This window comes from Penicillium riverlandense (assembly GCF_028828495.1).
Source record: "Penicillium riverlandense strain IBT 135883 chromosome Unknown utg000008l_segment0_segment0, whole genome shotgun sequence".
Lineage (NCBI taxonomy): Eukaryota > Fungi > Ascomycota > Eurotiomycetes > Eurotiales > Aspergillaceae > Penicillium > Penicillium riverlandense.
Window position 1 is genome coordinate 2865976 of NW_026643199.1, and position 15291 is coordinate 2881266.

At 47.2% G+C, this 15291-nt stretch overlaps 3 protein-coding genes across 3 annotated transcripts; all 3 read right to left on the reverse strand.

Moving 5' to 3' along the window:
* Positions 1-1237: 1237 nt before the first annotated feature.
* N7474_010125 (uncharacterized protein) lies at positions 1238-2122 on the reverse strand (the record flags this gene model as incomplete). The annotated part of the gene is made up of 1 exon (XM_057201535.1): positions 1238-2122. The coding sequence occupies one exon, from the start codon at positions 2120-2122 to the stop codon at positions 1238-1240; it is 885 nt and encodes a 294-aa protein (XP_057049522.1).
* Positions 2123-3261: 1139 nt separating this feature from the next.
* N7474_010126 (uncharacterized protein) lies at positions 3262-3785 on the reverse strand (the record flags this gene model as incomplete). The annotated part of the gene is made up of 2 exons (XM_057201536.1): positions 3262-3542; positions 3602-3785. 2 exons carry the CDS (start codon positions 3783-3785, stop codon positions 3262-3264), a joined length of 465 nt encoding a protein of 154 aa, XP_057049523.1.
* An 8933-nt stretch (positions 3786-12718) lies between these two features.
* N7474_010127 (exonuclease/endonuclease/phosphatase family protein) lies at positions 12719-14947 on the reverse strand (the record flags this gene model as incomplete). The annotated part of the gene is made up of 3 exons (XM_057201537.1): positions 12719-12736; positions 12813-13738; positions 13918-14947. The coding sequence occupies 3 exons, from the start codon at positions 14945-14947 to the stop codon at positions 12719-12721; spliced, it is 1974 nt and encodes a 657-aa protein (XP_057049524.1).
* Positions 14948-15291: the final 344 nt, after the last annotated feature.

Genomic DNA, 15291 nt, shown 5'->3' on the forward strand with positions numbered 1-15291 from the left:
ACTCGACGTCTCTACTTAGGATTTGAGAACTAATCTCCCGTTAGCCAGCACAAAATAATCTGAAATTCCCATATCCTCAATTATTGAGCTAATTGTGGAATACCTGGCATGCTGAATCAAAAATGACCGGAGGAACGATCAATTTTTACTCACAGGCGCAAGTTAACATGGCCACTGATTACGGTGCTGTTTTTGGTTCATTCTTTTCTTCACATCTGCTCAATGTGCTGTGCTACGTTTAATCTGTTGAACTGAGCTCCACGGCTGCGGATTGGTGGTTGATAATATAGGGCTGTGTTGAACGTCGGAGTTCTGAGGTAGTCACCCTCCGTTGTTATCGCCCGCGTTAGCGATCTCCTAAATATTTCAGACTGAATTTGAGTCAAACTGCGCTATTACGTAATAAAAATACTAATGATCAAGTAATTCAAACTGTGGTTATTGAGATATTCAGCTGTAAATTATCGCGTGAACTATGGTGTTTTGCGTAATTCGCTCGTTTGTGGAACACATTAATGCCTGACAGTGATAGTTGAGTTATTCTTGTAATACAATTGCCAATGAGGAGATTGTTTCTTTTATTTGCTTTATGTACTGTAAGTTACCCAGGAGTGAATAAATGATATAAAATATATGGCCGAAGAAGGAATCCGATCTGCTCGTCGAAATTTGATATTGCTTATCTCTTACAACGCATCTTCATTCCCGCTTATGGGCAGATTCTAAATCTTCCATCCAGAGGCAATTCATTCAATGGTCACCTACTTAGCTTTTAGGGAATGTTAAGTAATCTGCAGACGGTACTCTAAACTTGTTACTGCTGTGCTGGACAATTCGTCCGCGGTTCCAGTCGCGTCGGGCAGTATTTCCCGGCAGAATATTCTGCAGGGACGCACATCCAACGCTGTTAAAGTAGCGCATTTTTCACGATCAATGGGAAGATTAGTGCCAAAAAAATTAACAGCCGAGTGGGAATATTTGGTTTCTGCGAAAGCAATGAAGTAAACCTTGTCTTGGGGCTGCATTTGCAAGACACCCGCTAAGCAAGAAGGCTCAACATTGAATCTATTGCTTGCCACCTTCTGGTGATAAATATCTCAGAGATAGTACAGTGCTTCATATATGTATCCCAGGTACGTAAGTTATACTATTGGCAGTCGACGATTTCTCAAGGCTGTTTGACAAATAGTGGACGCCCGTCAGATGTCAGTTGGCCGCAGAACAGAGAGTTTTAGTACTAGGGGCTCGTCTCATAGGAAACATGAAGGTTGTGACAGCCCGGTTTGTTACGCATCTTTGTGTAGTGGGCGTTGAGGTTGTCGCAACGCAAGAAAGCGCGGTGACACCCAGACACCCAGCGGACATTCGCTTTTCTTTGGGAGTGGCTCATCACGTGCCGCTTTAGGTTATCGTGACTCCCGAAGGAACTGTTACACTCGGGTATCTTGCACTTGAACTGCGAGTCTTTGACAATAGAGCGCCCCTTTTTCCGGCTCAAATTAGAACCTGCAGGTTGCTTCTTGGGCTGCCCGCGAAAGACCTGACCTTGTTGTTGACTCGGAGAAATCCCATTGCCCACTAGAGAGAGGTGGCTTTTCTTGTCAGACTCTGCCAGTGCTTCGGACAACTGACTAGAGAGAGTATCGGCGCCGAAGGAAATTCTCAAGGGTTGGATAGGGATCAGAGAATTTTGCGTCTTGAAAGTGGCGAGTCTGGGCGGGGACTCAAAGCAGGAGAAGGGAAGAGTATCTATTGCTGCAAAGGGGAAAGCCTGCAGAGGTGTGACAGTCTGCGATGTTAAGGACTCTTTCGCAGGGATCTCAAGGAGTATTTTAGACACAGACAACGAGTTTGGCATCTGTTCCAGCTGGCAAAAGTTTGGTCGGACAATGCGAAAAATAGAGTTATACTCAGGTAGGTAGTCCGGCTGGTGGGAACAGAAGTGGTTTGGAGCAGACTGATCGTACTGCGGAATAAGCGTCTGGAAAGGTAAATCGGTTTCATTCTCATGGAGACTTTCCCCCTCATATCTCTGGAGGTAGTCAAACGTGGGCATCTGCGCTTGGTAGCCCATGTTGTCACAGGGCAGCGCCGTGTTGCCTAGTGGCGACAGGTCCTCCATTTAAATCGTATTTTATGGCGGTTCGGCGGACGTACGTCTTTTCACCGACAAGCGGTGGCTGATGGATCTTTGATTATTAGAGATCGTACTGTGTTGAAGTATCTGGGGACATGGACGAAAATCTGGGGTCATCCAGAACTCGTGTTGACCTTAAAGCTCTGGTATAGACTCTAGAGGCTGGGCCTGGGCAAGATATCAGCTGGCATTTACTGTCTTGCAGACGATCCCCCCATGCCTGCCAGCTTTCAAAAATGTCGGTCGAATAGCATTAAACAAAGTATATCAAATACGGCATTTTTAAATTGCCTCTCCTAGGTGATATAAGATGAAAATTCCATCTATCGTATGAAATTTGCAGAATTGCAGTGGATGCATGGACGTCTTCTCCCTACCGTTCACCGTGTGCAACGCAATGCGGTAACTGGTATCATAAAACCAACATAAAGCCTCAGCCGTTAGAAATTGCCTTCATCTGCTGCGATGCCGGTGCAACCTTTACAGTATGACACGACCATAAACATGTCTAAACGGAGAAATTTAGTTCTTTTCAGTATTGACTGAGTTGATTCTATGCAAGCCCTCTCTGAGGTATCGGTTCCACTAGCATCGAAAACTTAATGTTCAACATACCCACCCCCTAGTAGTCGGGCCCTCACCAACGGAGAGCGGTGAGGGCCCGACTACTAGGGGGCGGGTACTGTGCCTCCGTTGTGCGCCGGCCTCTATCGGGAAGTTCTAATCTAGTGGGTCTCATTGCGGCTAGTCCGGTACAAGACAGTATTACATAAAAGCTTGTGCACTAGGACGAGTTCAACGAATAAAAAAGACTTGCGACGTAGCTGTCCAACAGCCATGTGAGGGAGTAATTTGTAAAATTGCTGCATTGCCCACAGTCACACCCGTTCAGAACAGCAAAACAAGTAACCAGTAGTCAGATGTGGACACGGACCCAATTGCACTAAACCAACTAAATTATTGTTCTCGGAACATGAACTATAGGAATCAAGTACTGTAACTAAAGAAACCAATACAAGGCTATTAATCACTTCACATTTAGAGGATAACATCACCGTTCCAAGGTTTAAATTTACTATAACACAGAATTCATGGATATAATGTTCAATTGCCGTGCAATTTCTCTAGTTGCAAGCGCAGGTATTGGTGTTTTGGGCTGGATGTTGTCTTAAACTAGTTGTCGAACAACTAGACCCAGATGAACCAGTGTTGTCGTCCTTACACTTGCTGCCAACTTTGAAATCATTATCAAGTACGCACTTGGAAGTTTCTCCTTGTTGATTTATAAAAGAAACACTGCTGTTTTTGTCCACAGTCACCCACGCAGCCTGTCCTCCATTCTCCGTACCACAAATGTCAAGCTTGAGCACCGTTGCATCAGTGCTGGTCCCGTTTATATAAAATCCTGGAGATTAGTCAACATCTTCTTAGTCTGTGAAGATAGGCCTGTGTGGACGTCAAGACGTAAGGACTCACTCGAACAGTCTTTTCCGTCGAATTTGGCGAAGGGCTCCGAGTAGCCGGTGCAGCCGTGGTTCCCTTCAGACCATATCCTGCATACCCCCTGGTTATTGATAACAGCAAATGAATTACCAACGGCGAGCCTTGTTAACAGGCATACGGATGAGACATAGGTTATTGGCCGCATTCTGATTGAAATTCAAGGTAGCGACAGAAATTGAGACTTCTTTGATTGTTATGGAGCAATTGGGGGGAATGAGTCGCTCCAGGCAGCCTTATAAGCTCAAATGATTACCTTGATTACTTTTCGTTCACAATACTGTTTAAATTGACATTACTCGCGTCTAGACCAATTTTCGTATTACAAGTTTATAATCGATCGGGATATTTAGATGTCCCATCTCGATCTTTGATTCGCTACCCCCGATTGTTTTGCTGCTCCAATCTTCCGTTCAACAATTGTGGCCCATCTTATTCGAGAACCCACGATGCCGATACTGAAAGAAACTAGCAATTTTGACCGAATAATTGTGTAATATAACACTTTTCGTCACCTGTAAAACTTCTAGGAGGCCGGTTCCGTTAGATCCTTTTTTTTTTTTTTTTTTTTGAGTGACAACATTCTACATTGACAAAAGCAACGGATGGATATTGTACTTCACTTTATTGATTTATTAAACAGGGTTGTGGCATATGACGAATAATAGTGTTCAAAAGACGAATAGACACTTCTTGTATTCATACAAGCATGTCGAAAAAGACAAGCCGGCACTCAAAGCATAATCTCATTTGGATGGTCATTGTCATGTAGGTCTTGTTTAAGAAGCGTGCCTGCTCCTAACCATTTGCTACTTTGCTATCCCAAATGATCAAACATCCTACATTCTTGAAGAGTTTACTCCTAGAGAAAATGCGCTCACTGAAACAAATCCCACAAGAAATATTTGACATTGTAGTGAAAGGGCTGAGCCCTAATCTCACTAAAAATGCAGCGGATATTTTCTTAAAGAACGAAACTCAAGAGAATAGGCTTTGGAGAGCTATATTCGAAAAAGATGAATGGCTTGACAAGGCTGTTGAATTGGGAGCTAGCCCCGCACTGATTGGCCCAAAGTTAGGGAAAATCGGAACTCCAGGGTACAGAGATTCCTCACGTCTTCATATCCTCTTAGTAACGAATGATTGGCGGGGTGATGTACAATATTCTAAGGATCTACTATTTCAGTGTTTGAAGGCGGGGTACAGATATGATAAAGCAAAGCTCCAGGTTACCCTTCCGGAGACTAGGCTTAAAGGCCTCAACAAACAGAAGATGCTCATCCCAGAGATCGTACTATATATCCGTGATGCTATATGCCCAGATGAAATCATCAAACTCCCAAAGCGGGTGATTAGACGTTTTTTCGAAAGGAGATCAGTACGCACACAATACAGTTTCGTTCGAGATAAGACGATTTACAGTTTGGATAAATCATCTGTTTGTGGAATAGGAGGGGAGATATCGGAGCCGGGTGCACTTATCCCAATATGCGCCTTGAAAATGATCTGTCTCGGTGATGAATGGCAAGTGATCTTAGAGGCGCCAAAATGCCCTCGCGTCTCTACAATACTAAGAGACGGTAAAGGTGGAAGATATGATAGTATTCTTGGCTGGAAACGTGTTTGATTGGCGGTTGAGAATTGAGCTATGCACTAACCGGAATTTCCTGTTTACAGTAGTCTTATTATTACGATCAGGCTGAAATTTTAGCTTTAGAAATAATTTCCTCTCATGATCTTTCGTCATTGTGGATGTGTCAGACACCCAGCACCGGTATCTGTTACTAGAGAAATTGGAACTGAAATGCATGGAACTTGCTCTATACGGTAACGTAACAGATCTACTTCTGAAACTATCATGAACGTCCAAGTGACTGAGGGTCTAGCTGGTCTTTTTGAGTTCCTTGATTCTAGAATTCATCGTTCGAGTACAATGAAGTGTAATTGACCGATTGACCATTTACTGTAAACGCATCTTTCCACTTGGTCACTTGTTTTACTTTTTTGTGCGGCCTTTTTTGGAAGCCATGTAGCAATTTAAGGGCTATTTGTTAACAGCCATAGGGCAGCTTATCTCGCAGGCTACAGAAGGTTTCTCGACCTATTGCGAGAACACAGTGAGCTATCTACGCTTTCGTGATGTGACCCACATAGCGAGAATGGTCCAGATCCTAGTGTCACATAGCCAGCACATCCTCGTGTGCGCAGTTGAGGCTGGTGAATTTATTCTGACACGGATATGGTTTTTTACATTCCCACGGCGCGTCTTGGGCGATATAGAGTATACTAATCTTTCCAATTCTTCCACCAATACAGTACAGCGTTACGGACTTTATAGTATTCATAGTAGCTACGGTGAAACTACTGTCTTTGGAAAGGACCTGTAGAGCGCGGCTCGTTGGTGCCACCAGTCTCGGTATTGTTCAAGTTTCCAGCTATTGCTTTTGGAGTTAAAACTGTGTATTGTACTTTATAGTTAAACATAAACTAATCTACTCACTGCTAAGGGCTTCAAGTAAACGTCTTAGTAGAGACATAGAACCTTCATGTTTTGACATCCTCATCGTATCTTCGTTTTCAAACACCGCCAGGAGACTAGAATCAGCCTTTGCTAATTTGTAGATATCTTGCCCGCCAATTTCGATAATAGCGTTTTCTAGCGAATCAGACAGACCTCGGGGAAACAGCAAAGGGAGGAGCCCCACAGAATCCTTCAATTCAAGAGACGTCAAATGTGACAGATCCAGAGTGATTGGGCCCGCAGGATGGACATCATATGAAAAGCTTGAGTATATTGCCTTGAACTCTTCGAGATATTTTCCTAAGTTAGATAAAGCAGAGTGAAGTCTCGCTCCAATGACAGAGCAAACCATTGAGAGAAATTTCAGGGATTCTGGGGAGCCAAGCAATATCAGGTTGTCAGATTCCAAGCATGCCACCTCAAGACAAGACAGTTGGGGTAAATATGTTAAGTCAACAAGGACTATAGTGTCGTCTCTGAGGTCTGTGCGAGAATTGAAGTCGATGTAAAGGGATTTGAGTGTAGGTAAACTCGGTAGTACCAGTAACTCAGCACACGCGGCTCTGATATCAAGCTCTTGCAGCTGCCCAAATGAAGGAAAATGTATTCTGGAATCTGGATTTTCACCGCTTATGGATATCAACCGAGAGGAGTCCCAAGTGAATGAATACGAAGTCTCCTTGGGTGTGCCATTGTGGACTCCAAAGGCCTCAAGACTATATCATATTACGTCAGCATTTTCCTGCAGAATTAATTTTAGGAGATAGAACTATAACGTTAGAAGGGTAGTCTCGCATACCAGATGTGCTTAAATCCAGGCATTCGATTTAGGCGTCGTAACTGTTCGACTTCCGACTCGCATTCCCAGCAAGAGACGTGCATTTCTTGGATATAGGCTGACCAATCTTCCAACATGTTCAAAATATGGTCCGCCCGTAGCTCTTTACCATTTAAACACACAGGTACAAATGATTCAAACACAACCTCAATTGTAGAAAATAACCGTGCTACAACAATGTGCCGCAGTGTCTTCGAGGTGTTGAAAAGTGTCCAAATATCGCTGTCTGGCGCCTGAGACGTGTCAGTAATTTCCAAAATAGAGCTTTGTGGAGGTTGCTTACGCAGTCAATAATACTGAAAATGATTTCTAGAGGGAGTTTTAAGAGCATAATAATAGTCCGAAAGCGCTGTTGATTTTTTTGAGCCTTTCACAAGTACTGTTAGGGTTCAGTCAACCATTCGCCTTTTTAATCAATGCGTTCGGGTCCTTGTAACTGAGGATGGCAGAACAGCGTTACTAAGACCTTCGTTGGTTGGAATGGCGCTCGCAGGTCTGTACTCAATGCTGTTTCTAAGTTCTCAAATTCCTTGCAGCGTCCGTCAAAATTGTTCACCATTTTTCCCGAACCGCGAACGCTTGTCATTTAACTGGTGAACGGTTCCCGTTGAACGTGGGCTTTCGCACATTACATCTAATCACCCTGGCTGTTTCACCACCACCTATCCCACTCACGTTCAGTGTGTATCAGGAAAGCAGCCCTTGACGCTCACCAAAAGACGTTTGTCGTATTATCCCCTCTCAATGGTATTGCTACTGAACTCAAATAATGACTTCATCAACATAGTGCCGTGCAAAGGTGACGAATACAGAATAGTTTGACATAATTTGCACGAAAATTCCAAACATTTTCAAAATCATACTGTACTAGATGACCATCTGCTCTTTGGTGTAAGCTCTAGAACCCCGTTTATAGTTTCACGTTCAGCTATCTGCAGCATTGCACTTTGAGCCGTGCGTCAAAAAATATAATCTTCTAAATCAGAAGCTTGAGATCTAGTCGGACCCAGGGCTTACCAATTATTCGTATGCTCTCCGCTGACTATTCCCCGTCGCAGCTTTGGGTACCGCCGAAGCCCAAGAAACTTGGTTCCCCGTTCTCCAAATGCAACAGACCAAATAACAAACGCAACGTTGATAAGCGAATCTAACAGAAGGGTGAATAAATAGACATGACACCCTTTTTCACAGCCGCGACTTCCTTCTCTGCAAGAGATGGTTTCTGAGATCCCGGCATCTTTCGATAGCCCTCATTATTAGATAATATTCTAACAAAAAAAGACACCTGATGCCGCTGTCAGATCTACATGACCAAGGTATATTTCCTTTCCTTATAAAGTCCAAAGGATCACATTATGCGGCAATAAAAGTCAATGCTAGTGTATTCTCTTGCCACACTTTATGGTTTGATTCAATGGATCATTTTATCAATCTCATCTTATAATATCTCCAGTTCTACTCGTATATTCCATCTCCATAGAGACTGAGAACTACCTATTCTCCTGGATTTCTTCACCAAAAATGAAGAATCCTCATATTGCAACAACAATACTTTCCGCTGTCGGGTCGCTTTCACATGATGTTATCTTCAACGGGACAGGTTTTGGAACCTACTACTACGATATTGACCACGTAGACGTTTGTGGTACCAGCTTCTCCAATCAGAATCTCGGTGATGTAGAGTGTAGCTTCGTCACAGGATTATCATTGGATAATATTGACTCCAACTACGTTGTTGCAATGAACCACACCCAGCTTGTGAACGATCCAGCCAAATACTGCGGAAAGCGAGTAGTTGTCTCGGCCAATGGACAGCGGTCTTCCCAGCCTCTTTTTATTGGTGATGGCTGTGCGCGTTGTGCCCAAGGGTCCCTTACTGTCTGGGATCCCGAAGAGGCTGCAGGTCTTGATTTCAGTTACTCAGTACTGGATGAATTGATGGAAAATCAAGCATGCACTGACGGATATACAAGGATATCATGGGAAATTATTGATGAAACTCTCTATAATTTCGATACCACGGTCACCGGAACGTCACAGGGTTCAATATCAGCATCTGCAACCCAATTTTGCTCTTAGTAATAAGTAATAATGGAAGCTTTCAATACGGTGCTAATCTAGTCCATAGAGAGATGTAAGGCATATAGTAGCAGATCTATGAACTAAAACCAAAGGCAGTTATATCAACGGCTATCGGTCGTCATATAGCTCCTTATTTGTTCTGACGCTCTTGCGGGAAGAGCCCAGAAATTTTATCCTGGCTCACAGTACAGTACCAAGAGCAGTTTCATCAGCTTAAGGTCGCCATGAGTACATAATATTGGTACAATGCTTCCGGAAATTGGGGTCACCGCCTGCTCTCTTTGTTTCTCTAGCCACAGTGCTAAGGTACGCTAAACTCTGGAAATCCATGGGTGTTTTTGTTGCTGCTAAAATTGATTACCACGTTAATATGGAAGTTATTTTGCGCCTGTATAGCGTGTTTCGAAAGAGAGTTCCAGAAAGAATCTCAGTAAGCGATCGTAACAAGCGCAAAGTGACTTAACGATAATTAATGTCGCAAAATTCCTCAATAACTAGTCGAGGCATCTGTACTGAACCATCTTTTTCGACGTAGACAAGATCTCATTTTTTGATTCCCATTTCCATTCCAGGGAAGCCCATTTACAGTGTGTGTGTGTGTGTGTGTGTGTGTGATCATTTACCCCGACCCATCGCTGAGCGACATGCAGGCTACCGCAACTATATGTATCCTTATATGTACATGTAGAGCGTTCCACTACCTGAAAACGAACTTAGAGCCTCGTCAAGGCCTGCCGTGGCCTGTTGCCGTTTTCGCTGTTAGGCTGCCCTCATGGCGCGCGACTTCGAAACCGTTCTGATGCCTCCGCAAAGTCCAGTACCGCCTCCACTGTGCTGGTTCGCGTGGCAGTGTTCTCCTTACCTACCTTACCTTCATCATGACCTCCCAGAAGAATCGAAACGCTATTGAATGCGTCGCCAACCTTTCTCCGTAGTTCCTGTCGCAAGGTTCTCAGCCGCGGGCAGTCTACGAGCACGTGGACCACGGTTTCTTGTGCACCGCATACACACTTGTCGTCTTCGGCGTGACCTCGGAGCTTGCGATATGTTGATAGCCACGAATGTCCCGTTCGGAGTTGTGTCAGCAGGTAGGCTCGGTTCCTTGGCAGGGAGCCGTATAACCGTCTTGTGTAGGGAGAGGGCAGCGTGTTGTCGATTCTGCGAAGGTGGCTTCCTTTCTCGGACGTCTCCCATTGCTGTTTCCATTGTGTACGGATACGGTTGCGAATGAACGCTTTCTCCCTAGAAAATAGGGAACAAAATGGGTGTGTTTTTCCCGGGTAGGCTGCGTCCTTCGCAAGTCGATCCGCTGCGTCGTTCCCGGGATCACCACAGTGCCCCGGCACCCATTGTAGGCGGAGAATGACTCCATGTGCTTGGATTTCTGAGGCTGCCTGTAGGATGGCGTGAATAATTCTTTGTCCCGATTTGTTACCAGGGTTCCGGATCGCTTGCAGCGCAGACATGCTGTCGCATAAAATCGTTGCGGATCTTCGTGGCGTGTCCGTTGATCTCTGGGTTTGATGCCCTAGTTTGTAGACAAAGCTGATGGCATAGAAGATTCCGATCAGCTCGGCAACATGGACGGACCATTGGTCCATCGGTCCGACTTGTATCTGTTGTGACTCGGCAATTTGTTGGTCCATATCAAGTGTGACCACTGCAGCACCCAGGTGGTCATGACGTCCGGATGCATCCGAGTAGACGACAATATCCGAGGTGGACCATATGGCCTCGGCCCTCTCCATTGCTATCTCCCGATCCGGCTCAATTTGAACTTCCGTGAAAGCCTCCGGTCTCCATGGTGGCAGCGGTCTTGGGTCAATTGTTTCCAGCCTATCTAGCCTTTCAAGGTCCATGGTCTTTAAGGCTTCAGCTAGCGGGAACCGTGAATATGACCCGATATTGTCTCTACGCCTCTGGGCTCGTAGTAGCGCGGACCATATAGGATGATCGTGCGGGAGGGTATGCAGCCTCGTGATAGTACTCTGTGCACGGTGTCGGAGACGTAGGTGCGTTGGCAGTACGTGTGCTTCTACCTCTAAAGTAGAGGTAGCCACAGTTCTAAACGCGGAGAGGATGCGGATAAGCGTACTTCGTTGGATGGTGCCCAGTAGTCGCAGATGTGTTTTGTCTTTCAGAGGGTTGTGCCACACGGTTGACGCATAGTCTACTACTGGTGTAATACACGCATGGTAGAGCTGCCGCATTTGCTCCGGGCGGAGCTGTCTGAGTCCGCCGAGCGCAATGTTCACTTTCGTCGCTCTTTTGATTGTCTGCTGCACATGCTCTTTCCAGCGCAATTCCTGGTCGAAGATCACGCCTAGGAGCTTCGTAGTGGTAGACGGTTCAATCACCTTGCCGTTCATGATTATCTGGCCTTTGCCTTGCTCGCGTTTCTTCCTAGTAAGGTGGATGAGTTCGGTTTTCTCAGCCGCGAAGTGGGATCCGGTTTTCCTGGCCCATGCTTCGATGCGGGGGATATCTTCCGACTGGATTTTTTGTAGGTTCGCTTCTGCTGATCGGCCAACGCGCCATCGGAAGTAGTCATCAATGTAGGCTGACGCACCGCCGTGGAAGTCGACGGCCTGGTCCACCAAATTAGAGTTGAAGAAGGCAAATAGGATGGGCGAGAGGGGTGAACCCTGCGCTAGCCCAGCACTACCCAGAGGGGCCACCTCGGTCTCAAAGTCGTCGAATCCAATGTTGGCGAAGCGGTCGCTCATGAAGCTAGCGATCCACTTTCTAGCTATAGCTGGTATCCCCTTGGTTTGTAGGCGGTGATTGAGGCTCTTCTTGTTGACTCCGTTAAATGCCCCTTTTAGGTCGAAAGCCACAAGCGTGACTACCTTTTGCTGGCACCATGCCCGGTCGATCGCGTTAGCTAGCACCAATAGGGCTTGTTCGGTGGTTCGTCCTGGTCTTCCCCCGAACTGCGTGTTCGGCAGTAGACCGTGTTTTTCGGCGTAGTACGACAGGCGCCGCGCCATCACCGCTTCCAATAGCTTGCCTAGTGTGTTAAGCAATGATATTGGACGGTATGCTCCTGGAACTGAGTAGTCTGGCTTTCCAGGCTTCCGTAGTACCACAATCTTGGCACGTCTCCACTGCGTTGGGTGATGTCCCAAGTCAACAGATGCTGTGAAGAGACGGGTGATGAGTTTGCCGAGATACTTCCATAAATGTTTCCAGACAAGGGTGGGCAGGCCGTCTTCACCCGGTGCGGTGGATCCCTTGGCAGCTTTGAGTGCCCGAGAGATTTCAAGCTCAGTGATGGGCTTCCAAGGGATCTCCTCCTGGGTTGTGGCTAGAAGCTCCTCCTGGGCGTCATCCATCCTGGGGAAGAACGCGTCCATGAGGGCACCGGCTTTGTCTTCATTGCTGGTGAGTTCGTTGGCCCCGACCTTCAACGAGGGAATGCCACTCCAGGAATCCCGCGGCTTCATGTACGTTGCGGCCTTCCATAGGTGTCCTTCTCCTGCTTGGTCCAGAAATTGCTTCCAGTGCGCTGTTTTGGCGTTTTCGATTGTCCGGTTCCATGCACGACGTTTCTGTAGCATCGTCTGGAATAGGGCAGTCGAGCGCGCATCATCCCGACCGAGCTCTGCACAACTCTCCTGCCATTTCCGTCGGGTGCGATTCAGTTCAGTTTGCTGCTCTTTCAGATCAGGTGTGAACCATCGTTTTGAGTATGGGGTTGGCCGTAGAAGGGGAGTATGCTTCCCAATCGCTACCGAGGTCGCCTCCGTGAGCTTCCCCACAATTTCGTCTAGTGTCGTCGTCGTCGTCGGGGCAGGCCATGACTCCGTCTGGAGTCGCACTTCCTCCCCGATTTTGTCCCAGTCAGCCCGGTCGTATGCTCTTCTAGGCTTCGTGGTGACGTGGCGCTTTGCCTGAAGGTCCCATTCGCTGTATGTGGCACGGTGATCTGAGCCGTAGTTCTCATGGTACAGATTACACTTAATCAGTCGATTAGGGTTGTCTGTTACCGTCTGGTCAATGGTGGACGTCTTCCCCGGTTGGTTAAGAGACCAGAACGTCGGTGTGCCTCGAGGGAGACAGCCCTGGAGGTTGTGCGCTTGGAGGAAGTCGATTAACTCGGTTGCGTGTTCCGCGAACCGTGGATAGATGTTATTGCCGCTCCACGTGGGATGGTGACGATTGAAATCGCCAGACACGACAATGCTCGTCGGCCTTCCGTCACCGTCGCAGACTGTTTCGATAGTGTCTCGAATAGCCCGTAGCACTGGTTCTGCCGAAGTTTCTTCAGGGGTGTGGAGAAGCACTGGTGGAATGTATATTGAAAAGAGAAGGATCTGGGACTCGGGCGTCCATACTTTGATTGCCGTTACGTCCGAGTGGTCGCAATGCACCTGGCGATGGGAAGAAGTAGAGATCCTTTTGCTGACGTAAATCAAACTGCGAAGTCGAATTGCATCGTTTTCGATCGTCGGACGGTATAGTCGCCAGGCACTGTGGTTGACATGTGTTCGGTATGCAGTGATCGATGGTTCCTGAATAAGCAACACATCCAGGTTCTGACTCTCATGGTCGTTGATAAGGGCCTCCATACCGGCCCTCGATTTCATGATGTTCAATTGTAGTACTCGTAGGTTCGTCCTTAACATTGTGAGGGGTTCGAGTTCGCTGGGGTCGGACACTGTCGGTCGCCAGTTGGATGTTCTCCACTGCAGTCGAGGCATCGTGCTCTCACTTCAGGCGGACAGTGTCGGCGTTCGTGCTGGCCGGCACAGTGTCCGCATCGTGGTGTTTCCTTACATGACCACGCTAGATGGCCGAATCGTTGACAACGGAAGCATCTCTTCCGTTTGATCTCACAGTGTTCCACGCTTCCAATATATCTCTGGCCCACTAAGAGGCCATTGTCGACGATCCATTGCGCTGCTTCTGCTGTATCAAACCATATGCCGAGTGACGCGAAGTTGCCTAGCACTTTGTCTCTTTTCTTCAGCCACGCAAGGTCCCCGATTTGGAATCCCGGCTCAGTCAACTCGTTTTCGCTCATGATCTTCTCGATGGCTCCTGCTTTGTCTCCGTTGAGATCGAAGCCTTCCGTTGGAGTACGGTGCACAACGATGCCGAACCGGGGCTTGACTAGTTTCGTGTCGTTGCCCAGTTCGTTTAACCACTCTGTGTTGTTACGGGCGGTCTCGGCCGACTCGACGTCTTTGAACCGGATCATGTACCCGGTCTTCGTGGTGCCAATACCAGCTACTTGCACGTCTTGAGTAGCCGACGTATTCAACAACGCGGTTCGGATGTGGGTATTGGCGGTAGCGGTGGGGAGGTATCGGCCGAAGGCGTTTTCCTCACCATCTTCATTATCCTGGGGATCAACATACGCGCGCTGTGTGCTAATTCGGACGCAGTTGCGGTCTTTGTCAGGTCGTTGGTGTTGCACCGGGGGTCCAGGGTTGCCCGTGCCGGCTGCTACAGAGGCCCATGATCGCGTTGGTAGAGTGCTGGCTAGCCCGTCGATCTGCGTCCGAAGCGTTCGCACTTCTTCTCTCAGCTCGTCGTTGATAGATTTGAGGGCCTGTTGGTCGCGTTTGACTTCTTGGAGGTCCGCCTTTGTGGACTCAATAACAGCGGTCTGGTTGGTGATGATTTCCTTCAGGCTGTCGATGAGCTGTCGCAGCTCCTTAGTTGTGACCCGCCCACCATTTTCGCCAGTGGCCGCAAACTCGGGGTTCGAGCGTGCGCTAGTGGTAATTTCGTCTCCATGACGAGGGCTCCTTCTCTTGCGAGGAACGAACGATGGTTCGAAGTTAACCGCTGAAAAGGGGTTTCTCGTTCCTTGGGTGTATGTGGGAGGGGCTTCGGGAGCCCCCACGGGTGGGTCCGCCATCGGTCCGCCGTTAGTTCCCGCTCGGCACACAACACAACAATTTTTCGATTACAGCGATATGACTTCCGGACAACCGTGCTATCAATCGCTATCCCAATCGGATCGGTCGCCCATTTACAGTGATATTCGAAATCAGATATACCACCATACTCTCTCCTATTGATTCCGAAACCCTAACCTGAAACACACTAATCTAAATATGAGATAGTCGTAGATCCTCCTCTTCTAAAAATAGACCTTGTATTTTACATGACGGTGGTGGGACATTGAATAATGTATCAAGGCGGAAAGACTACAAAGACGATCTTGGCTGTAGCCCATCGCGATCGAACAACCGTGTGCAG